The sequence below is a fragment of the Danio rerio genome, chromosome 11, assembly GCF_049306965.1.
Source record: "Danio rerio strain Tuebingen ecotype United States chromosome 11, GRCz12tu, whole genome shotgun sequence".
In the NCBI taxonomy this organism is placed as follows: domain Eukaryota; kingdom Metazoa; phylum Chordata; class Actinopteri; order Cypriniformes; family Danionidae; genus Danio; species Danio rerio.
In genome coordinates this window covers 23,299,101-23,324,357 of record NC_133186.1, presented here as the reverse complement: position 1 = coordinate 23,324,357, position 25,257 = coordinate 23,299,101, and the positions used below count along the sequence as shown (strand labels likewise).

Here is a 25,257-nt window from a genome sequence, read left to right as displayed (position 1 = left end):
GCCTGATAAATATGCAATATAAAGTGGGCCTCAGACCAGGCAAGAAGAACTGCATTAAATTACATTTAGTGTAGAATTAGCATAAAAGGAGGGGACGGGTTCCCACCAGTATCCAAAGATTATTAAAATGTCCCCACCAATAATTTATCCAAAATAAAATTGCTCTGTCGAAATTTTCGAGTTAGGCATATTGTGCAAAACTCAGGTGAAACATGAACAGAAGCAGCTACATTTCAAAGAAAAGTGTCAGTCACTTGAAGTCAAGTTTGCTACAAGTCCACCATAATAGTAACCATGGATGTGCAATTAATAAAAAAATAAATAAATGTTTCGACTTTGGCCTCCACGACGATTATAAAAAACAACAGTTGAACTAAAATAATTATTGTGTCATATGTCTCCCCCTTTCCTGAAGTCTGCATTCATTCCTTGTCAAAGTAAAATCATGTAAATTTACTTTTTGCACTATTAGACATGCTTGATTAAATGTTGTTTTTATTACTAATTGTTTTTTTATTTATTTTTTTTTTAAAGTGTGAAACAGAACATCTGCTGTTCTGTTTGCCTGCTCAGAGAAGGAAAAGAACAAGGACATGTAAAGTCATCTTTTAGCTTAAAGTGCATAAACAGCAATATTATACATGCGAAATTATGGTCAGATGCGGTGATAAGTGGTAATGCACAAATTAGCCCACAGTAAACGAAACTCTTTATTAAACTACCCTTTTGTCAGACATTCCTTTAACTTTACATTTTACATTTAAACTTTACACAACCTTTCATCTTGTTTTATGCTTGAACAATTATTAATTAATTTAAAATAATCATTTTAACTATTAATAAAAATTTATGCTTAAGTTTATTTAACAGATTGTATCTTAATTACATTACGATGCAAATTTAAAATAGTCGCGATAACCTTTCACCGGAAGTTTACTGTTGGCTGAAAAACATTAGCTGTGCATATAGCTTAGCCAATTTCATACTTGAAACTGGTCCATTTTTAGTAGGCCGCGGCTCCTTTAAGAGCGCAGGCATTCCTATCCCCGACATGACGTCAGAGCAGCAAGACGCTGGCCGAAAGTCGCGAAGGGGCAGTGCGCGTCTCACAGAGGACTGGTGTTCTAGCGCATGCTATTCTCGACTATTTAACTCAACATTTGTGTTTTTAATTCGCCCGGCGGCTCTTTCGGATAGCCGGTGACACTTCGACGACGTTTAACCTTGAAGTGAGTTCACGTAAGTCGCCTTTTTAACTCTCTGAACCCTGAATCAGTGGATTGACCCTCGACATGGATATTAGCTAGCTTAGCTAGTCACCAAGAAACCGAAATAACGGCGCAGCAAAGGGTTTGTCTTACAGTTTTATCGCTTTTAAACTCGTTTATGTGCCTGGAGCCTAGCTCACTGAGGCAAATATTGGCCTTGGGTGTTGCCAAAGAAAGACTAAAGTTCGGAAGAAGTAGTTAGCAGTTTTAAGTACGAGAAGAAAAGAGGTGGGAGATGTTGACTAACGCCAACAGTCCGCCGAAGTTTCCAAACCAACAGCAGCAACAACAACAGCAAAATCCACCTCAGTTCATGCTGGGAAAAGGATCGCTTCAGATCAAGAAAAATGCCATTACCGACGACTACAAGATCACTAACCAGGTGCTGGGACTGGGCATCAATGGCAGAGTGCTGGAGATCTTTTACAAGAGGAGTGGGGAGAAGCTCGCTTTAAAGGTAAGAATGAGACGTTCATCAATCTACTTTTGTACTTCGATTAAACATGTGAGGTCAAACTAGTTCTGTGTTCATATACAGTGACTAAAACAAACTTAATAATTAATTTCTGGCGATTTAAAAGCACCAGCTTTACATTCTGACATTCATTCATTCAGCCAGTGTTTTATTTATTTATTTTAATGTGTAGTGTGTTTCAGCGTTATCCATGTAAGGGATTTAAAAGTAATCAGGTAAGCTTTCTGCAGGTGTTCTTCTAGGGTACACACAGTGATTTGGGAGTGAGTTAATCATTCATTTTAGGAGCACAATGGAAATTGGACAGCCATCTGTTTTATTAAGAACCAGGTGGCAGGTTTCTGTTCCAGCTGGCCTTTGATATTAATGACAGCATTGGTCAGAATTGCTTGGAGGACAGGGCAGAGGATGACATAAGATCATGTCTCACCTCATTTAGGAGGAGTGTGTTTCTTTTAGACTGACGCAAATCTACTAGCAGTTACGCAAAACAGGAAGGTGAGTCTTGTTTTGGTCAGGTGATTGTGGAATGGGTTTGACCGTTTGCTTGTAGTTAAGGACACTGTCATGTGATTTTTATTTTTGTGAATTATTTGAAATGTAATGTTATTTGGAATTTACCAATTACTTTTTAGAGTAATATTATATACTGACATTTGCCTGAACTCATAAGGTATAATTCAAATGTGACTGTAGTGCTTGGGTGGACACTTAAATTGAATTAATGTTAAGATCAGTGTTTGTTTCAAGTCAAAGTGCACACATACATGAACTGATATAAATATGTGCCAATGACAGACAGGTAATTAGTCCTGATCGAGGAATCTGCCAGATGCATAGAGATGAATTTAACAGAATGCTAGCTGAGCAACTGATTATTTAAAAAAAGTGTATTTTATTTCTTCTTTTTTAAATGTTTTTCTAATACATAAGAGTGTGTAAACTCTGTATGCACAGTCATAATGATCCTAAATGAGAAAAAGCCACTATATATACACACTTGTACAATATCAAAAAACTTTCTTTTTCAATATTTTGTTTTTTTTGCAATACATTTTGCGATTAAATCGAGATTCAACAGATGAATACCTTTTTTTTAAAAATAATATTTTAGGCTAATTAGGATAATTTAGCATAACACATTATAAGTAAATTATACACACAGATAAATACAACAGAGCAAACATGCAAATGAAACAAACAGTGCTATTTTTCTTATTTTTTGACAAATTGGGTTGTATTCAGACACACAACTTTGCAACATATTATCTTAGCATTGTCAAACATCTCAAATTGAACAAAAAAAAACCCCTATACATCATAAATATATGTAATAATATATACAAAGATTGATTAATATTTATAAGATTCTGAGTTGGTTTTGGCCAGCACGTACACAGATTTTTTTTCAAAACACTATATATCCACCTTAGGCTATATTCTACCACAGTAATACCATTAAGAAAAGCTAGTGAATCAATGTTTTGTTTGATATGTAAGATTAAGTTAGTTAGATAAACGACTTGTAGCTTGTTACAGAAAGAGTGGAGGGCGGCTCCCTCACACCGCTGCTTAAAACCCAACTTGTATGATCAGAACAGGCTGAGCCGCGGTGTCACAGTTCTATGTTGCACCGAGTCTGTGACACAAGCTTGCCTCGTCCTGTTGTATTTAATGAATTATTTCACTGTAATAATAATTCATTAATAGCTTATAATAATAAGTAATAGCTTATTTATTGGTTGTTGTGAAAAAGTAAAACCGTTTATTTTTCTTCATAACAACCTGTGCCTTTTATGTTCCCTAATAATAAATCAACAACAACAACAACAAGAAACATGAGGTTTTAGGCTACAAATAATAGGTGCTACCGCATAAATAAATCTTCAGATAGGCTACTCCGCTACATGTAAGAAATAATAAAAAAAAAAACTTAAAAAGGACACTTGGAAATGTAGCCTTGCAGACTGGTATCTTGTGATGGGGAGGAGCGCAGAAAAAAAGGCGCTGCCTGGCCTTCCTCTTGACATCAGCGGAGTCTAGTTCAATGCTGCATTTGTGTGTTTTTGACAGACGCAGGAGTATTTTATTCTGGTCCACTTTTGTAGCTTTTTTCTACATTTTTGTGAAGTTGAAGGCTTCGTCTTCTATCGCTAAATCAGTGAGCAAACTCTGAGCACTTCACCGGCGGTGACTCTTCCTAGGGGATGCTAAGCTTGCGCAGCTGCCTGAACGTTATATCAGACTTTGTAAAGAAACTAATCTGGCAGATATCATGTTTTGTGAAAAAGTGCATTTTTTAGTTGGCCTAAAACGTACATTCTTAAATGTTATTAATGGCAACAATTCACACATAGATCAAGATACATCTGAACAGTGATTTCCATTAATAAGATCCAAATGTCAAAAAATGTCAAACTCTTCATATAGTGTGTGTTTACATTGCTTGTTTTTGTATTACAACTGGTTCTTTGAGCTATAAGTGTATGAAAGCTAGAGCTCCTGAGGTTGTCTTCAAATTTAGATCCATGACCTGACTGGCATACGATTGAAAATAAGTCCATTAAAAATGAGTTGTTTTTATGTCAGCGCGTTTTTGACAGTTTTTCTTTTGTCGCTTTCTGTATATTTTCTGATCATGGTTATTTTTTTAACCTATTTTCTCCTGTAAATTTTGTCCCATAGTTGAACCCTAACTAAATACATAGTGTACAAAAGTCTAATAATTTTTTTCCCTCAACATCATATCATGTTGAAATAAACTTGTAATAATTAAATGAAACTAATAAAATGCAGCTTCCATCTTGACAGTAGTCTTGTGTAAATTTTGTAAATGAATTGTCTACTCCCTTTGCTGTAATTGAACTTAATGTATTTTGTATTTTATTAATGCTTCGGTACTTGGATCTGGCAGATATTGTTTAATTTAAAAGACAATCAAAAAGAGTAAGGGTAAGATCAAAGATCAAAATAATCCACTTCTGTGGTTGACATCTTCCCACTCACTCACTACCGACAGCAGAAATGCAGAGGTGTTTATTCACCAAGGTAACATTTATGTAGCTGAGGTTTCCATAGAGTCATAGGGGGTTACAGTGAACTTGTAAGTTATTTTGCTGCTTCCTTAAAATTTTGCTCTGATCATATAGACAGATTTTATGAAGGGTAATGCTGTAAGATTCAGTATTTGCTTTTTTTGCTTCAGCTTGGTTGCATGGGGCGGTTATCTGTTGAAGGAAAGCCCTGTTGATCTTCCACTGATGATGTCAGCACTCTGGCTCGCTTTCTCTCATCGTCCTGGATCTCTGTGCTCTTCGGTGACGGATCTGGCTTAGCTTCACATTCATCACTGACACACGCTTGGCTGTTTTTAGCTTCAGAGGTGCATTGCATGTCTGTGGGAGGCAGAAAAAGACTGGGGGACTGTGAAGCGAGATAATGACTAATCTGCTGTGTGGAGAGTCCATTAATGATCTCTGTTAGGGACACAAATATTTCACCCATTGAAAAACAGCATTTGTGCTTTAGGGTGCCTTTGATCTGTGTGTCTGGAGGAAATATAGTCATGGGCTTCATCCACACCAAATCTTTAAAGCATCATCATACAGCTTCAGTACAGCAGGAATATTTAACAGGCGAAAGTGTTCTGTCACAATCAGCTGGACAACTGAAGTACAAAATAAACACAGTAATGAAAAATAAAACTTTATAATTAGGAGACCGTATACTAAAGGGTCACGAAACACCCAAACACATTTTTTGAGATGTTGACAGTTATATGTCCATGTTGTTAAACACTATTAGGACGCAAATATTTTGTTAACAAGTGACAATTGGTTTTTGCGTTGTATAGAGCAAATTTGTTCTAGTTTAAAAAGAAATTTTGAAACCACATCACTGCAATGAGATCACGGTGTAAATTCCAGCCTCAAGATTGTGTCTGTACCGGCAGGTACAAAGTGACGTCATTGAGTTTTCAACATCTGTTCATTAATTCACGAGCAAGACTTGATTCAAACCAATCGGCGCACTATTGTGAACAAGAAGCAACTTCATTAAGAGGCATGATATAGCTTTGAAGACTCCTTTTACCTGTTACAGTGTTTAGAGAGATGCCAGGTTGTTTTGCAAACTGTAATTCAAACAAGTACATGGTTTCCGCTACGTTCATTCTTTCATGGTGGGGCGCCACAGCAAAATTCATCCCGCCACGGCTATATTACAGCTTCTTATTAATTCAAAACATTCAGTCATTGTTGTTGTTGTTTTTAATAGCGAGTTATATTCGCATCAAAAGGTAAGTGAATTATAACAGAGCAAACTTCTCTGTTAGCGTATTAGGGCTGTGCGTTATTTGTTTAACACTTTAAGGTGACATGCTGGCTGGCTGACTGACTGACTGACTGACTGACAGGTGCATGAGGCCAGCAAACACAATTTAGCTTTCAGGTATAATGAACACAGTTTCCATAATTGTTCTTAATTTATAGATAAAGGTCTGTGATTCTACATACAAAGACTTTAATGTTATCTTGCTGGAGTTTATTGCTGTTTTACTTTACTTCAGGACGCATTAAAGGGCCATGAAACCCCCTCGTTTCAGCAGGGTGTTTTCACACCTCCACTTTGGAAAAAGTCAGAAAAGTGGGGGTGTCCAGCTCTGTTTAGGGGGGAGTGTCGGAGGAACTAAAGTGGGAGGGTGTGGGAGTGTCTATTTGGGCACGCGCAAGTTTCAGTCAAAATACACACACAGGAGAAAGAGATGATGTTTAACCTACATGGACATCTGTAGTGGAATTATTTGCCAAATTATTAACTGGTGGACTTTAACTGCAGTTTGGCTCTTTCATTCAGGGAATTCATTCATGTCCCTCGCGACAAACACGATATTTGATTCGAGGATCTGCTCTAAGCGTGTATTTTTCATGCAATGTTTGATACCGCACGGCGAATGACAGAAAAAAAACTCCGCATTTCCCGGAAACTTAGACGCACACGGCAGGTAACGTCAGAAAGCCGCGTGTGTTATTCCGGTCACAAAATGCGGTGCTAACATGTTTGCCCTCAGTGCAATAGTTAACTTAATTCGATACGAACAAACTGAATAAACAAAGAGCGCTGGTCGCTCACTTACCAAATCTGTAGAGACAGAACAATCACCAGCAACTAGAGCCGCGTCTGAAGAGAAGACTACATCCGGAATCCGGATCTCAGCGTTTGCAGATGAGAACAGCTCTCAGGTAAACAATAATCCCCCTTAGACACGTAAGTTATCGTTGTCGCGCGTCGCGTACACTGTTAATCCACACGTGAGTCTGAGCTCTCACAGAGAGAAAATGAAAACGAAACTTAACTGCAGCAAAATTTAAAAGCAACACTTCACGCTTGTTTTGCGTCTCTGTGGTGTAAAGACGGTGACACTAATGAATATTAATGAAGTTGCACAATAGAGCGCGCTGATTGGTTTGAACCAAGGCTTACTCATGCATTAATGCATCACACTGTAAGACGTAATAAGGCACACTCTGGCACAGACGCCCAGTCTGCACGCTGGAATACACGCTATTATGTCATGACCGTGACGCAGCTTCAAAAATTCGTTTCAAACAGGAAGTACGAATTTGCTTGAAATAACGCAAAAACAACCAATTTACACTTTTTAGTGAAATATAGGTGTCCTAATAGTGTTTTTAGCAGTGTGGGACACATATACGACTGTCAATAGCTCAAAAAATGTGTTTTGGTGTTTCGTGACCCTTTAATGCCGCCCTGTATACTGGAGACATTTAAAAAATATTCCTAGCAAATCTAATAAATGTTGGAGACATAATCACTACATAAACAAACTAAATCACACTTTAGCAGCGTTTATTTGAGAGCGCACAATAAGAACTGCGCTTGAGCAGCGTATTTGAGAGTGTGCAAGTTTTGTGCATGAACAGAGGAAAGCGTAAGCAAAGAGATTGGCATACTCGTATTAACGTTACATAAATGCGATCCCGCGATCCCTTGTAATACTGCGCTCACCACATTTTTTTCCGTTTGAATTCAAGAATTGTTCGGAGACATGGGTTGTTGTTGTTGCATTTATAATTTTTTTTTTTTTTGTTTTGTTTCCATTTCCCTGCCATGAGAGCCCAGCTTGCTTGTGAATTCAAGCAGTTATATTACAGCGGTCTGCTAACATGCTACAAAAATATATTTGTATATTTGTTTTTTAAATCTGAAAAGGGTGAAATCCAGATTTGCCATTCATACAGTCTTTGTTTTTTTATTTTGCACTTGTATACAACACACAAAATAACATTTACATTACAGAATCAACATTTAGGAAAATAATGTAAACTAATTATAATACAAATAATAACAAAACAAAAAAGTATAACAAATATAAATTTATAAAAATAATACAACACACAGCCAAAATTACAACTCTTCAATTTTCCTCTTACATGCTCCCCAAATACTGTAAAAAGCTACCCATTACTGATTGAAAGTATTAGTGGAGTCCTGAAGTCTTGACAACATGCGTTCAAATAATGCAGTAGAAGTCATCAGCTCAATTCAATCTTTAAAAGAGGGAGTTCTCTACTCGTCTTTTAAAAAAGACACAGTTCCAGTTGGTGTTGATTGTCCTGTCTATGGATTTGGTGAGCGATTAATATTTTTAGTTTGTTTATTCAGAGGTAGGGTTGGGTACTGAAACCCTGTGTCATTATAGCACAGGTACCTTTGTAACCAGTATGTACCGGATCAAATCAGCATATGAATTTCGGTGCCTAATTTGGGTGCCACTGGTAACGTAAGAAGCATCAAAGGGGTGCATCAAAGGCACATAGGCGTTGTGTCACATCATCTCTAAACAACATTGAGGAATACGGACAGGCGATTGTTATTGTCGTTTAGGGAACGGACGCACCTAATGCGCGCAGTACAGTGTATTCAGCCTGGTTTTCGGTGAGCGAGAGCGACACTTAAGATCAACACGCATGATCACATTCATTAAATTTGCTTAAACTAAGCGTTTTAAAACGTATTTTACAAGCAAGGATTCTGACACAGCAACCTGCTTTGCAAAAGTTGCGTGTAAGGGGAAAAATATTAAACTTAATGACACATATGAAGGCTCAAAGGCAAAGGAATGTCTCTCTCGTGTGCTCTAGGTGTCACGTGCAATTGTTCCCTCGGGCATTCGCTCCCTCTGCTTTCGCCTCACTTGCTCTCTCTGTGACGGTTCTGCGTGCATAATTTTCCTGCATTCGTCAGAAGTTGATGCCCAAATTGACACGGGTAATAAAAAGATTAAACTTCAGTCATGTTCATGCTGTGAAACACCATCAAAATGTCCACTGTTAATGATATTAGACTTCTGTTTTTAATAGCGATTTTAACACTTTTAATATAGGAAATCCTCTGCTAAGCAGAGACCACTATTAATCAGAAATCTAGTGTACATAGTTTCACGTTAGGAAATGCAGTCTTGAATTTACAGTTGGCAAGTACCAAAGAATAGATGTAACACATTGATCAAATGTAGTTTTCAGTCACGCTCATGTTAGTCATATTCAACTTGTTTAGTTTTGTCTTCATTTTTGATTTGTGTCTTCAAGACATGATTTATTTACAACACATTTTTAAACATAAGTTTAACTCATTTCTGATATCTATTTTTTATCTACCCCATAGCGACAGTGCATAACATTTTACTAGTTATTTTGCTAGACGGTTGTATTCAAAGTCCCTTTAAGTATTTTATAGTCTTATTCAGATTAAAGTGTAATTTAAAGACTTGATCAGTTAACCACGAACAACTCGTCTGTTTTAAACAGCAATATTCTTCCATTTTGCTTCTTTGACAAATATGTCTGTAGGCACGTGTGGTTACACGTTATCATCTCGCGAGTAAACATATGTTGCTGTAGAACATCAAGGGGCCGTTCACAGCAAATGCAATGTTTTTTTTTTTTTTTTTTTTAATATACAGTAAATATTTCTTAAGGAGGCTAATAATACTGACCTTATTTTTATTTAAATTTGTATTCACAAAATAAACTATAAGAAAGAGGACTTATTATGACTCTAGAATTATTTTTTTTTTTTTGGAAACACTGTGAAAATTTTCAGAAACATTATTTTAAATGAATGGGAGGGCAAAATAAATTGACTTCAACAGTAGGCCTATGATGGACTTGAATATTCAAAAATGTCAGAAATGTGTTATCCTACACCAGTACAAAGTTACTTGTCAAATAAATGAACAAGGAAGATTATTTTGAGTTTAAGTTATTTAATTATCATTTATGAAGACCGCAGAGTGATGCATGAAAAAAATGACTTCGAATAATTTAAGTATTTTGTGATTTATATATGTTAAAATGTGCTCCCAAAAGTACATGGACCCTGCCCACCCCCCACAGGTTATTAGTAAGCTAATGTAATTTCATCATGCAAATCTTAAATTCATGCTAACCAAAAAATGATCAAAGGAAATATATTAATGTAATCTAATATATAAAATATGAATTGATGATTACTTTAAACTTAAATTATACTGTTCTATCAAAATTAATTTTGAAAAGATTTTGTCCAATAAAATAATTTTCTAAAGTCATCCACCATCATTTTGTTGCTAAAAAGTATTGATTCAGCCACTGTTTTGGCACTGGTATCGTTTTAAAAGTATCGATTTAGCACCGGTATCGAAAAACCCAAACGATACCCAACCCTGTTCAGAGGCAAAGTTAGTTAGTATCCCCAGCAATACTTTTTTTTTTTTAGTTTTTTTTTAAAGACATACCTTAGTCAAAATGATTTTGTTACTAAGTTTCAGTAACTACAATATTATGGACTAAAAAATCTACCACTTTCTCACAACTTTTAGATCAGGGGTGTCCAAACTCGGTCCTGGAGGGCCTGCTGAGTTTAGCTCCAACTTGCCTCAACACACCCGCTAGGAAGTTTCTAGTATGTCTAGCTTGATTAGCTGGTTCAGGTGTCTTTGAATAAGGTTGGAGCTAAACTCTCCTGGACACCGGCCCTCCAGGACCGAGTTTGGACACCCCTGTCTTTGATCCACTATAAATTCTGCTCTACAAAACACTGCAGATCTATCTTCCCTGTGTTTGTGTTGCTGTTGTCTACGTAATGAAACTCCCCTTTTCATTCAAACCCTTCCCTCTTTCACAACTCGACACTCCCACCTAAACAAAGAGAGTCTCACCCACTCCTCACTTTTTTCAAACTAGAGTTGTAAAAACACCCTCCTGAGACAGGGGGGGTTTCATGGCCCTTACAGCAGTTAACAGTAGAGAACTTTTTAATCTTGTGTGTGTAGAGAAGGGACTCACCATGACATGATATGAGACAGAATTTTATATTTCCATAATTTTTCTATGTAAATGGGACCGTTATAGTTTTGTCATGATAATGAATGGCAGTTTTTAAAACATCTACTTTTCCCTAACATCTGAGCGGTGTTGAGCACCTTCTTAAACACTTCTGATTGGCCATTGTGTTCATGTTCTTAACAGAAATGACTGTGATTGGCCGTGAAGGTCATCAGTTCACCTTAGTTCACAGAGTGCAAACACAGATACAGGGACACAAGGAATGCAAAATAAGTCGATCCATCAGCGGATCGCTTGTATGTCAGCTCAAAGACAAACCAGCTGATCGATGCAACTTTGAAATGCTCTAGGGTCTCTATGTTTGCACTGGATAAAAACATGTACCGTTACATTTCTAAACACGTCTTCATGTAGATGAGGCCCTAAATAACCTGTTTGTTAGTAAAATCAGTTTGACCTGTGGAACAGTCCATCCCTCAGCTGAGTATAATTATTTTTCTGGTGAATTTCCTAGTGTACGTTTTAGGAAAATTGACTTGTTTTTTTTTTTCTTTCTTTCTTTTGGCACGTCTTACCTGGAAATCAATGAATTTTCTGAAATTTTCTGAAATTATGTTAATAATTAAGTAATTAAGTAGTTTGCTTGTTGCTTTGTGTAACTGGATGCATGAGGAAGCAGAGGCTTGTTTTAAAGCCAAGGAATAATTATCTTGGAAGACTCATGCAGGACTTTACTGTGATGTTTAATTCATGAAAGAGCAGGTTTGAACTTGTGAAGGAGCTGCCAAGTCTGCAAACTATAAATGCAAAATTTCATCAAAGGTCTGCTGAGGAGCGTGTAAGAAACCACATAATAAATTAATAATAAAAAAAAAAACAATTAAAGGGAAAAAAAGAACATGCCCTTTTGATTGATTATTGATAATCAATTATGTGCATTCAACATATTGTTAGCACATACAAACATCTCATGCAGACAGACTGACAAGGAATTCCATGATTTTTTTTAAAGAGAAAAACCCAGCTTCAGATGTTTTTTTTTTTTTTCTGTTATTTGTTTTTGTTTTGCAGATTTGGTCTTAAATCCTTTTTGATTAAGCCATATTTACTATTTGATCCATTCATCAAACATTGGATACAATTCTAAATATATTTTGCTGATTAAGTTGAGGATTAAATGCCACATGGTATCTGTTCTTCAGTGTTTATTTGTTGCTTTTTTCTTTGTCAATGTTAATAATAAGAACATGCAATTTTTGTTTATGAAAAAAATGGATTTGGCTGGTGAACACATTTGAATTATCAAACTATTTGAATTTTTTATACTAGCAAATTGGCAGATTTGGTACCAATTTCCACATTTTTAAACTTTTTTTTAAAACTAGAAAACAGAAAAAATGTGTATCTGAGCAAAACGTTTATTTGCTTCATCATAGGCAGAATCTTTTATGATTTTAATTGGAGGCAATTACTGCACTTTAACTTACTGACTAGGGATGCTCAAAGTAATCGATTAACCGTTAACCGAAAGGGTGCATTTGTAACCGATTAATGGTATCAGTTAAACGATTAAAAAATATTATTTTATACATTTTTAGTTTGGCTGCATAAGGGGCCGATCGAATGCGCTTTTTGCATTAAGAGGGGCATCTTTTGAATGGTTTACTAAAAGCGCAAGTGTTTTGCACGCGGCTCAACCCAATGCAGCAGTCTGTGTGTTGTCAAGACAACTACAGAGAACTTTTAAAGAGCAGGGTTCCCGCTACATTCATTCTTCCATGGCTATGCGCCACACCAAAATGCATCCCCCCCACGGCTACATTATAGCTTCCCATTCAAAACATTTAGCTGTTGTTGTTGTTTTTGTTGCTGACAGACTGACAGGTGCGTGAAGCTTGAAGCCAGCAAACACTATGTAGCTTTCAGTTATGATGAACACAGTTTCTATAACTTTAATTTATTTATAGATAAAGGTCGTGGTTCTGCATACAATGACTTTATCCTGCTGGAGTTTATAGCCGTTTCACTTCAGGAAGCATTAACGCTGCTCTATAAGTCTATTGGAGAAATTCAGAAATATTCCTAGCAAATCTAATAAATGTTGTAGACCTACTCACTACATAAACGCACTAAATTGCATTTCAGCAGCCTTTATTTGAGAGCGGACCAGATGATCCGCGCTTGACCAGCGTATTTTTGAGGGGTATGCAAGAGGTTTTGTTCCCAAGCAGAGGAAATGGGCACGCTTTTTTTTCCTTGTCTACAAAAAAGATGTTTTTTAAACTGAAAATCGCGTTTGCTGTGAACGGCCCCTTGATGTTTAACTGCAACACATTTGTTAACTCTTGGGACGATAACGTGTAACCACATGTGCCTACAGACATATTTGCCAACGAAGCAAAATGGAAGAAGAATATTGCTGTTTAAAACAGACGAGTTGATGTCAAACCAGCGCTGATGCTGATCGCCTCCTGGATCTGCGTTATAAACACAACAAATAGGCTTTAGCTTTCATTTTACAGCTTATAAAGCATGTATGCAAATTAACGCAATATCATATTTAAACAACAAAACTGTTTTCAAAGTCAACGTATGTGCGCGTTGTCATTGTCTTTTCATTGCGCATCGCGTGCACCTGAACCGAGAGTGAAAGAGGAAACCTTATCAAAATATAATCTTAAAAATAATGATTTTTATTAAAAATATAAAAAGGTTTTGTCATATAATAATAACAGCGAGGCATTAAATAAATGCATATTTTCTGTGGAGCCAGCAATTTGAGGAAATCTGCTATTTTTATTTGACGGATTAAAAAAATATGTTTGGAAAAAAAAACAGCCCATGCCGGTTCTTAAAAAGGATTCAGTCAGTTTTTTTTCGTTTTGTAATCTAAATTAATAGTTTAAGTGAAAAATAATTTAGGGCAGGCCTTTTTATTTTAATCATTTTCTTTAGTTTATTCTGATTTTTTTTATGCTGTTGGAAACTGCAGGTGCGTCAAGATGCTCTGTTGTTATGTTCTGTTATTAAAATGTTTGCATGTTAAAATAAATCAGTATTTCAAAATGCAATATTTAATGTGTCAGACACAAAATAAACACGTCAATTAAAAAAAAAAAAAAAAAAAAAACTTTAGTATTTATCTGACCAGTCAACCGTTAATCGGATATTAACGAGCCGCGGTTGTCGGTTAGCAAAATTAACCGAAATGAGCATCCCTTTTACTGACACAAACTTACAATGATGTACATGCTGATTAAAAATACAAATTCATTTGCTTTGGTTGCTTGTATTGAACTGCAGGCCCATGTTCATAGATGGTAAAAGCCTGTCAAGATCATCATGTCTTGTCAGCTTCTCTGACCTCTTTTATCATGTTCTTTATATATTTTGCAGTATAAAGTTGTTGCAGTAGAGTTTATGTGTAAATCCGGTCAAGAGATCAGCTGAACTGATACAAAAAAAAAAAAAAAAAACAACTCCAGTTGTTATATCACATTTATATCAAAAATTGTCCAGTTCTGCTTTCTGTGGTTCTGATCAGTGCATTTAAAAAAAAAAATCAACATCATAAGCATTACAGTTAAAAAAATGTTGACCGTTTTAAACAATGATCAAAAACGTGTTGTGTCATGGTGTCTACAAATTATTTCTAATCAGAACATTGAGTTTATAGAGTTTCATGTTATGGAGTAGACTTGGTTTAATAGTATGCTGTGCAACTCTTGTTAAGTAATAGTTCACGCAAAAATGAAAACTGTCATCATTTACTCGCACTTGTTTTAAACCATTTTGAGTATTTTTTTTTCAGTTTTTTTTTTCTGTTGAACACAACACAAGATGTTTTGAAGAAAGATGGAAACCTTTAACTATTTTTTCTCACCATGGAATAGTGTTGTCACATTGCGAGTTTTAGTACCGTTCAGTACTTTAATTTTAAAAACGTCCATTTTCTCCTAACATTTAAGCGCTGTCAAATGCGTTCTTAAACACTGCTGGTTTGCCATTGTGTTCACGTTCTTAACAGAAATGACTGTGATTGGCTGTGAAGGTCATCAGTAAAACATCGTTGAAGTGTGCTAAACTGATGAACTTCATGGCCAATTATATAAATTTTTAATTTTGCGTTAACTATCACTTTAAAGACACACTCTTTTTGCAAGTCTCAAGAGTTAAACCATTGACTTGAACTATTTTTGAACCATTCAGCTAGTTTCTTCTGGCAGGAGTTACTTTTAGCTTAGCCCAGAATAGGGAATTGGATCGGATTTGTCTATTAGCATTTTGTTAAAAAAAATAAATAAAAAATAGTTTTCCTATTTAAAGATTGAGTTTTCTCTCCATTAGTTACATGGCATTGTAAAACTGACTGAAAATGAAAACATACTTTTTTCTAGGCCAGTATTAGTTGGAACTGTACTCATTCTGGCGTAATAGTCAAGAAATCCTGCTGCTGTACCATGGACGCACCAGGCAGAGTGATATTACACAGCACTTGAGAATCAGCTGTTTTCAGCAAGTGCCTTGAAACCATGGGCCTCTCTATAACATCAACATGCTCTAAATATTACCTGTAAAACTGATGACAGCCGCATTGTTTATTTGAAATAGATCTAAACTAAAGTGCATTGGAGTTATCGTACATTGCACTGCCAAAATAATTCGCCAGCTTAGTTGATTGAATTTAAAAAAAAATTTTTTTGGTACTTTCAGTATCATTACCCACACTGTCACGGTTGTAATGTTCAGCATTCAGTGGTTTACTATTTATTCTATCTAGCTTTTAGTTGTTTCCGGGGCTATGACCACAATCAGGTCAGCTTTCGACAGTTTTAGGCCAGTGAAGTCTTTTACAGCCTGCCCTTGCCCTTCAATTTTACATTCCCCACACCCCCAAAGTTTTATTTATTTATTTAAATTTTATTTTAATTAAAGTTTTCATTTTTAATTAAATTGTCAATGGTTTGTCTTTTACAACCTTTTAAAGAAGTCTAAATATTTTTTTTTCCTTTTATATGATCTGTAAACCACAAACAATGGATGGAATTTCATCTCCAAACAATATAATTAAGTATTTTGATTGCTGAGGAGCTATAAATCAGATATTTTTTCCAAGCTCAGTGGGATATCCTCAGAAATGCTCAAGTGCAAAATAATCATTCTTCAGTTGTCAAAAAATATTTGAAAAAATTGTGTAGATGCCTCGTCATGTTTATTGATAAACTCTACATCGATTTGTTTGAATGAAAATATATACGTATTTTTTACATGAGATTCTCCCCTCTGGGCTCCCATTAGAGCTGCACAATTAATCGTTAAAAGCTCATGATCTCGATTCGACCCCCTAGACAATCTTAATTCTGCATTTCTACGAGCAAAAAAGGCGCGTGATCGCTCTACTTAATGATAGACACGCACGTGTACTTTAGGGAACAGACCCTGCATATGTTGCGAGTAACAGGTAATACAGTTGTAAATAATATTAAGTTTGTGGCACAGCGTGATCGTTTGGGAGCCGTGCAGAAAGTATGAACAAGCACTTAGCAGTAAAAATGAAACCGAAAGTGTACACATCAATTAAATGACCATATCGCATTTTAGAGTTATGATTAAGACAAGCATTTGATGTTTTTTCTTTCATAGAGAACCCACATGTTTTGCATGAAAATAAATGTTTACAGTGTCAGTATAACTACTCTAGCCTATATAACGTTGAATATAATTTGATAATGGCAAATGTCTGATTTTACCAGTGAATAAAATTGTCTAATATGACAGATTGCAAGCATATATCTCAAACATAATAATTCAACACCAGAATTATTATAAGTAGAATAGAATTATTTATAGAAACCAGTAGAACTACACATAATATCATTATCGATGTTGTGCCATATGTTTGTTTTTACCATACCTTTATTTTACATCTACACAATCGTGAATTTTTTTTTTTTTTGCCAGAATCGTGCAGCTCTAGCTCCCATACTTCCTCATGCATTTGCCATAGAAACGCACAAACAACATGGCAGCAAGCAGGGAAGAATTTGGAGAACTGTTGCTTTCTGTTGAATGAAAAAGAACATTGCCGCACAAACACGCCTGCCAAAAAATGGTATTATAGAGGGATCATGTCTCATGCATTCACTGTAATGCACGTGCATTTGATCCTGCTCACATGCCACAGCTTATGTAGAAGATGCGCAAAGGGAAGGAAATGTTACAGATCTAATAAAATTTAACATTGCTGTTTCCTGGTTAATTGACCCAGTTGAACATGTTCTAGATTTGACCCAAACTACATGAACCAGCCACAAAAAATGTTTGGTTATCATCAGGTACCATAAATTACAACACTGACAAAACTCGCTCGTTTCACCAGTCTACCAGATGAAGTGGCCCAATGCAAATAAAGTAAATAAAATGTAACAAATTAACCTAGTGTAAGTAATTTATACGAACAGATATAGCCAAAATAAAAATGAATGATCCAAGTACATAATAATAGGGAAATAAATTATCTTTAAAAAAAATCCCTTTTCCCTTTTTTTTCTTTAGTGTTTTTTGTATACTATAAATAGCACAGATTTAAGCTTGTTATACAAGTTAACCTTTAACACTGCATTCTTTTAAGTAGTAGAGGAAATATTTGAAATATATATTTATAAATGCATTAATAAATACATGCATAAATTGCTGGCTATGCAACCCTGCCTTGTCAAATGGAAATTGCTTCTACTAAATTGGAGAAAAGGTTTGTGTTAGGATCTTTCCATAACAGTTAGGTTTTGTGGATGAAATATAGGCCAAGTTATAATTATACTAAACATTTAAAGACCGACAACGATGTATTTAGAGCTGTTTTTTGTGGGTTTAACTAATATTAAAACATTGTTTTTCCGTGGGATTTTACACTCGCATGATTTACATGAGAATGAGGAAGCAATGGTGTTAAGAATTAAGGTATGGTATCATCTTGACAATCAGCTATGCCTGGGTATAATTAGCTTTCCCTTTATGTCACATATAAAGAAGCTGTCTGTTCATTTATGATTTGCGGTTGTAAACAGGCTGCCTCGTATGTTACAGGGAGTAGTGAAGAATCACTATTGTTTTATTAGATAAGACAAAATGTGAGCGATACCAGAAGTGTGAAGTTCTAGGTGCACTGAAAAAAAAATGTAAAGATGATTCTTTAGATTTACTAAGTTTTAAGGTAAGTGGTTCTAAACCATTTATTTGGGCTGAATTTAAACAAACAAATTAAAGGTGTGGTCCTGAATGTAATTTTAAGGCTTGGTTGTGTTTAAAAGATGCACAGCAATGTGTGCTCATGTTTCACTTGCAGGAAATCATGTTATTCTTTCATATATCTTACTTTGATTATATACAGCTACTCTGCTTACATGAAAACTTACCTCTTAAAGGCCCACCCTCAAGTGACTCTGATTGGTCATCGTCAAAATGTGCTGCGATTCGCGGATCGGCTCCACGTCACACCCATACAAGCACGTGATTTTCTGCTGTGTAAACAGCCAGTCAGCCTCCTGCCAGCTCTCTAAAATAAAATCTGACAAGTGTCTGTAACGAGTGAAAATGGGGTGTGGCTCCTTTCAGAGAGATCGATATTGAGTGTGTCTAAACTGTGTGCGTGAATGTGTGAGCTTTCTGTAACAAGTGCATGTTTGTGGGGCTTTCTTTTTCTCTTATGCTCGGATTAAGTTATTTTCTGTAAGAAATCGTGACAGAAGAATAAAGCACAAGATGTGGGATGAGACCTGTGTGAGCCATGATTTATTTTTCTGCTGCTACCATGAGTTAGGTGAGCTCTCCTGTATTTTTTTTAACTCAACGCATTACACAACGTCTTTCACATATATCCAGAATATGTGTGTGTGTGCGTGTGTGCGTGTGTGCGTGTGTGCGTGTGTGCGTGTGTGCGTGTGTGCGTGTGTGCGTGTGTGCGTGTGTGCGTGTGTGTACGTGTGTGTACGTGTGTGTACGTGTGTGTACGTGTGTGTACGTGTACGTGTGTACGTGTACGTGTGTACGTGTACGTGTGTACGTGTACGTGTGTGCGTGTACGTGTGTGTGTGTACGTGTTTTTGTGACATATTTGTGGGACCCAAATCTGTATAATGACTTGGGTATGACACAGGTATTACAAAAAGAGGTGAAATATGAGGACACAGGTGATGTCCTCATTTCTCAAAATGCTTATAAATCCTACAGAATGAGTTTAATTTGAGAGTAAAGCTGTACACAGTCCCCTGTGATGGTTTGTTTTAGGGGTAGGTTGAGGGCACTGAGGACTGTTTAGACAGTATAAATTGAATGGAAGCCTATGTAATGTCCTCACTTTTCACAAAAACAAATTTGTGTGTGTGTTTTTTTATAGTAGTTTGTCTTATGAATATGATTTTGTAGCTAAATCATAAAACAGCATTTTCCATTGTTTACATCGTTGCTACAGCATACTGTTAACGCTAGATACTGAACATGTCATGATCAATTTTAACAAATAGAAACACTTATAAGTTGTTCACAGCTTCTGCATTGAGGAGATTTTAACCGAATCCAGTACCGAACTGGGAAAGATTCTGGAAGCTGTTTTGTCAAATCATGCTTGCTATGTATTTTATAATTCTCTGCAACATAATTAATATTGAACTGTAAGCACTTCTGTCTTTGTGTCTTGTCCTTTGGAAACCCAAATACAGAAACAGGCAAAGCTCTGTGGAAACAGTAGCGTTTACACGCATTTTAGCTTTATCTTTGCTATAAAGTTACATCGCCTCTGGTAGACGAACCTTTGTGATCTCACACGGGGCGAAAGTATTTTTTGTAGTCCCCAAAATTCGTTCATTGTAGGCTTAGCTAAGCAAACTCTGTAAAAACCAAGGTCTCCCTTTGCATTGAACCTAGAGCATTTTACATTCAGAGATGCTGTTTATGTTCACACAGCTACATTACACATCAACTAAAGTTTAAAACATGATATCATAGTGGACCACCCCTTTAAGTTGAACATTCAATTAAAAATAAAAATAAAAATTAAATCAGTAGTTAGTTAAATAGTTTGTTCAAATTCAACACTTATACATTGTTTGCAAAAAATTGCATACATATATTTTTTCTGTATACAGCCCTTTAACTTTGTCCATTTTATCAATTAATAAAATCAACGAAATCCCTATTCCCAGGCCATCTACTAAAACCAGAAAATCACATGGAAAAATGGCTGAAAGGAGATGAAATAAAAATTCCTGTTATCTACTCGCATTGTCTTCTACTCAAAGAGATCTTATCTTGCTAGAAGACACCATAAACTTGTCAATAGTAGCCAATATAGGGCTCCAGGTTTTCTAAAGTTTCCTCAGTGATTCCTTAAATGAATGTTTAGTTTCTTTCATTGTGAACACTACTAATCCTCCTGTGTCCAATCCTCGTGTAATAGTGAAAAACATGTTTCCATTTTAAAAGGACAGCAGGCCTAGTTGACCGAGTGTTAAATGCAATGTCACTTTGGGTAGTATATAATACAGCAGAAGTTGGGGAAAGGCCAAACAGGGCTGTCAAAGTGTTATTTGTGGTCTTAAGGGCCTGCAAGAGTGTTTTAAAAATTTCCGACCAGAAGTCTGTTTACTTCGGGCAAGTTTAGCACATATGAAGATGATCCACTGGGGATTGTTTGCTGTTACAAGCTTAATTTATATTGGGCAATGTTTTAGCCACTCTAAAATTAGTGAAATTAGCTCTTTGTACCACTTTATATTGTATTAAATCATGTCTAGTGCAGATTGAATGAATCAAGAATATCCCTCCAATTGTCCTAAGATTTGTCAATTCTCAGATCATGCTCCAGGTTTGTTTAAGAGTGTTAGTTGAAGATGAGACCAGGGAGAATATTTTACTATAGTGCTGTTGGAAAAATGGGGAATAACTTCTAAATTAAATGCATTACTTGAAGAAAGAAAAACTAACTTGAAGAAAAAAAAGGCTGAAAGTTAAATTAAACTGATAAAGAGAAATATGGGAAAATAAATTTTAGACTTCATTCAAAGTACAATTGTTTACTTTTTTAATAACACAAATACATGATGTGAACTGGATTTTTTATTCATGTACATACATTTCGGTTTTGTGTGTGGCTAAATGTGTGACTAAAAATTTCTACATCACATTATATTTATCATGTCCCATTCAATTACCAGTGAAACTATGACTTAAATCTGAACAGGTATTTTAATGTAATGTTTGAACTTCTGGTTATTGTATTTAAGATTACTCTAAAGTACGATGTCAATTTCCATACATTCCTATGATTGACCATCGTTTAAGTCAACAATTGATTAATTAAACATTAACCTTAATAACAGGGCTGGCCGATAAATCAACTTACTTGAATGTGTAGTTAATGGCAATTTGTTTGAATGAAATTAATTTTCATTGTAACACATGCAACATTTTCCTCTGAGATCCCATAGTTCCCTGTGCTCCAGTCTACCAGGTGCAGTGGCCGGACGCAAATAAAAGCTATCAAATTGAACCCATTAGCTTTGCATGGGTAATGAACTGATATAGAGCAAAATGAAAATGAATTAATCACTTGATATATGTTCATGTTTAAATAAACAGTACAAAATAATTAGGAAATAAATCATTTTGAAAACGTCTTTTTTAACGATCATCGAGTTTTTCACTGTAATTTTATAAAATAGTTTAATTTTATTATTATTATTATTTTTTATTATTATTATAAAAGTCTTGTATGCAATTGTGAATAGATAGTGCTAATATAGAGCAGAACCATCTCAGATGTACAGAAAACTTGTCCATGTGCGCGTCCGTGAGAGGCAACAGATAAAGAGTTTCACTTGCTCATGGCTACTGCTGCTGTCTTGGGGAAAAAAAATAAAAAATTACATGCAGCAAAGTGTGTGTGCACTGGGATGTTAAGTTGTGAGGTGGAATGGAGCTTTAATTTTAAATGCATTTTCAAGTTGAGCACAAATGATATTATTTAACAAAAATGACTGAATTAAAACAGAATTCTTAACTTAAATTATCAGCATAATTAACTTAAATATTAACTGCTGAAGACTGCAGCAGATTTGATCATTTTAAAAATCGTTTTACATAGTTCTTTGAAATCTGCATTATACATATGGCTTAAAAACTATGTTTGAGTGTTCTTTTGACATTGATTTTGTTTAAAGTACAGCAACACCTGGTATGTTTGCATTTGGTCTGTGCATGGAATTATCTAACATTGTTACAAAAAAGGAAGCATGTATAAGCTTATCCTTGTGGCAAATGGGTGTACTTCCCCTCTTTATGAAATCATGACTGTTTTTTTTTTCTCTTGTAGTAAACCAACCCTAAAGACACACCTGTAGGTAACTTTGAAAACAGCTTAATTCCTAAACGTACTTACTGTAATTTTACTTGGTGTTTGGGTGTATGGCTTGATGCTTTTTTTTAAATTTTTTATACAAACTCACTGTTGTAGTTACAGTAAATACATACTGTTTTTATAGCATAACCAAATGTCGTTATAATTTTTAAAAACTGTTTGGGCTTGTTTTGTAGTATAGGGAAACTAGCCTGATTGTACATTCTACTTTTTCTTCTATTTTACAGTAGTCACTTACCAGAAGCAACATTTTGTTTCTTAGGTTTTCTTTTTAGATCAGAATGATCTCCACTCACAACATTTCAGCATGTCCTGCAGGCACCAGACCAGCTTGACCACTCAAAGAAAGCAAAAAAAAAGAAGGACTTTTATTCTGGCTCCCATCAATCCTGCTTAATAAATATGCAATCAGCTTATTAGGCTTTGACTTGAGCAGTCCCCTGCGTTGCTTTCTGTCTATTTTAATGGAAGGTAATTGACAACATCCACTAAAGGAGTTTCCCATCTCTCATTCAGTGAGAGACAGGTGGAAAACCCCAAAGGGAGAACGAATGGCTTAACCCAACAGTGAAACATGACTGCTGAAAGGGTCATTATCATCGGCTTAGTGATGTTGATTTACACAGAAATGTCATCTGATAACACAGGGAAATTACATCAGCAGTGTCAGAACTGTTGGTTACTTTTTATATTGCACTTATGGGAAGTGGGAGTTAAAAGGGGTCAGTGTAGTGAGATCTGATGTCTCGACTTGCAACCGAAGGAAGTGAGGACAGGATGTTTGACATGTAGAAGTGAAACTTCTAACTGACATATGCACTCTTTTACATGTAAGGACACCTGGTGGTGAAATTGTACAATTTAAAGACATTGACACTTGTACACTCATTAAAGCATTCTATTCATTAAAGCTGGTTGTAAAAGTATGATTACTTCCTCATTAGCTGTTTCTCACGTTGGCATTGTTCCCTTTGTAGTTTGCTATGCTAGATGTTTGAGCCATTTAATCAAAGAATCTTGGTTAAAGTCACCACAAAATATGTGATCAATGTGTGATAATGATCTGATTGTGAATGGGTCATCCAGGCATGTTTTTTTTTGTTGCAGAGTCACGCCTAAGTGACTTAACTGTAACCCATTTATTGATTGGAATGAAAGTTTGCTTCTATGTATTGTTTTGCTATATAGTATTAATACATAATCAAAAAAAAAAAAACATTTTGACTGCTTCAGAGTAGCAAACAAGTAATAGTACTTTTACTAATCATTATAAAATTAACCCTTTCATGCATGAGTTTTAAATACTCCAGCTGTCCCTTCTGAGTGAAATTTTTGTGACCATCAGAACTAGGGGTGTACTATATTAAAATCGAGCCGGAATATCGCAATACACTCACCACAATACCCGCGGTACTCTCACGCCTGCTGCTGCCCATTGTTGAGGTTGACGTCACTTGTCTCTAACCAATTGAACCAAATTAAACATCTTTATAATCACATTTGATTAAATTGTTTTAGTAATGATGAGGTTTTGTTCAATTTATTATATTCTAAAGTTAGTATTTTAGTGCATGTCATGTCATGTGACTTGAGTGAGCGTCACACTCCTTACTACTGTACCGAGGATGGCTGCTTCACATAGTACTGAGATTGCAGATCCCCCAGACACATTTAAGTCGCCTGTGTGGGAACATTTCGTTTTCCAGTGGAGTACAGGAATGGAATTTGTGTCGTAGACAAAGCGCACGCCTATCTGTCTCAACTGTTTTACGAAACTTACTCATAAGGAAAAACATTTTAAAAATGTGGTAATTTCACAATGTGAGGGTGTAAGCATTAGAACTGCCAACAAAAGTGATTTAATGTACAAAAGTGAAACCAGAATAATGCCCAAATATATACAAAAAAGAGAAATATTTACACTAATAAAAATAATATAATGAAGTAGCAAATTCAAACAAAGTATCATACAAAAATTAGTTAACTCAAGCAAGGGGATGATAGTGATGAAAAAAATAAAAGAAAAAAAATATAACAAAACAATTCTAACTCATGAATAACCCTTCTTACCTCGCTAAAACTGATGAAAAGAAAAAAAGTCCTTCAGCGCAGTGCGCCGCATTTTTCCCTATTCTGAACTGTAGGATAACATAAATACAAAGATGACGTTCACCTCTTACCTGATTTCTTTAATAATACATTTTCTACGTGTTTGCAAAATAGAAATCGTATGACATTTTCCCTATTCACCTTACACTGAGAAAAGAGTGAATTTGAGGAGATATAGCTCAATATTGTCGGGAAGGAGCGGAGCTAAAAAAAAACATACAAATCAATCTAAATAAAAATGTACAAACCTCACAAAATTTCTTAAAGTAGGCAAAAGTAACGAAAAATAATTTAGCCCAAACGAAAGTTAAGCAAAAACAACGAAAATAATAATAATCATGTCATAAAAATACACGAAAAACGAGATCAAAGGAAAAAGCGCTCTCTCTCCCGCTCTTCCTGACATGCTTTTTATATTTCTGAGCAACGTCGCCAAAGGATGTTCCCGCGCTACGTCGCCAAATTATGATAGATCGGTCTACTGACCAATCAGCTGTCATGAAGGCGGACTTACAGAAATGACAGGCATCTGCTGTCGTGAAGGCGGACCTACATAAATGACCGGCATAGAGGGAGCGGGAGAGAGAGAGATCAGGAGGCAAACACAGGAGGCTGGCTACAACCCTAACATTAGTTTCAGACACA

General features: G+C 35.7%; 1 protein-coding gene and 1 long non-coding RNA gene across 2 annotated transcripts in view; one reads left to right on the top strand and one right to left on the bottom strand.

The window, feature by feature from the left end:
• Positions 1-1,148: 1,148 nt before the first annotated feature.
• Positions 1,149-25,257, top strand: part of mapkapk2a (MAPK activated protein kinase 2a) — a 61,418-nt gene continuing 37,309 nt past the window's right edge. Inside the window, 1 exon segment of the mRNA NM_201303.1 lies at positions 1,149-1,725. Coding sequence (NP_958460.1) covers positions 1,504-1,725 — 222 coding nt within the window. The 5' untranslated portion in view covers positions 1,149-1,503.
• Positions 6,596-25,257, bottom strand: part of LOC141376595 (uncharacterized) — a 244,120-nt gene continuing 225,458 nt past the window's right edge. The window contains exon 2 of the long non-coding RNA XR_012387141.1: positions 6,596-7,499. This is a non-coding gene — a long non-coding RNA (uncharacterized lncRNA). The remainder of the gene's footprint in view (positions 7,500-25,257) is intronic.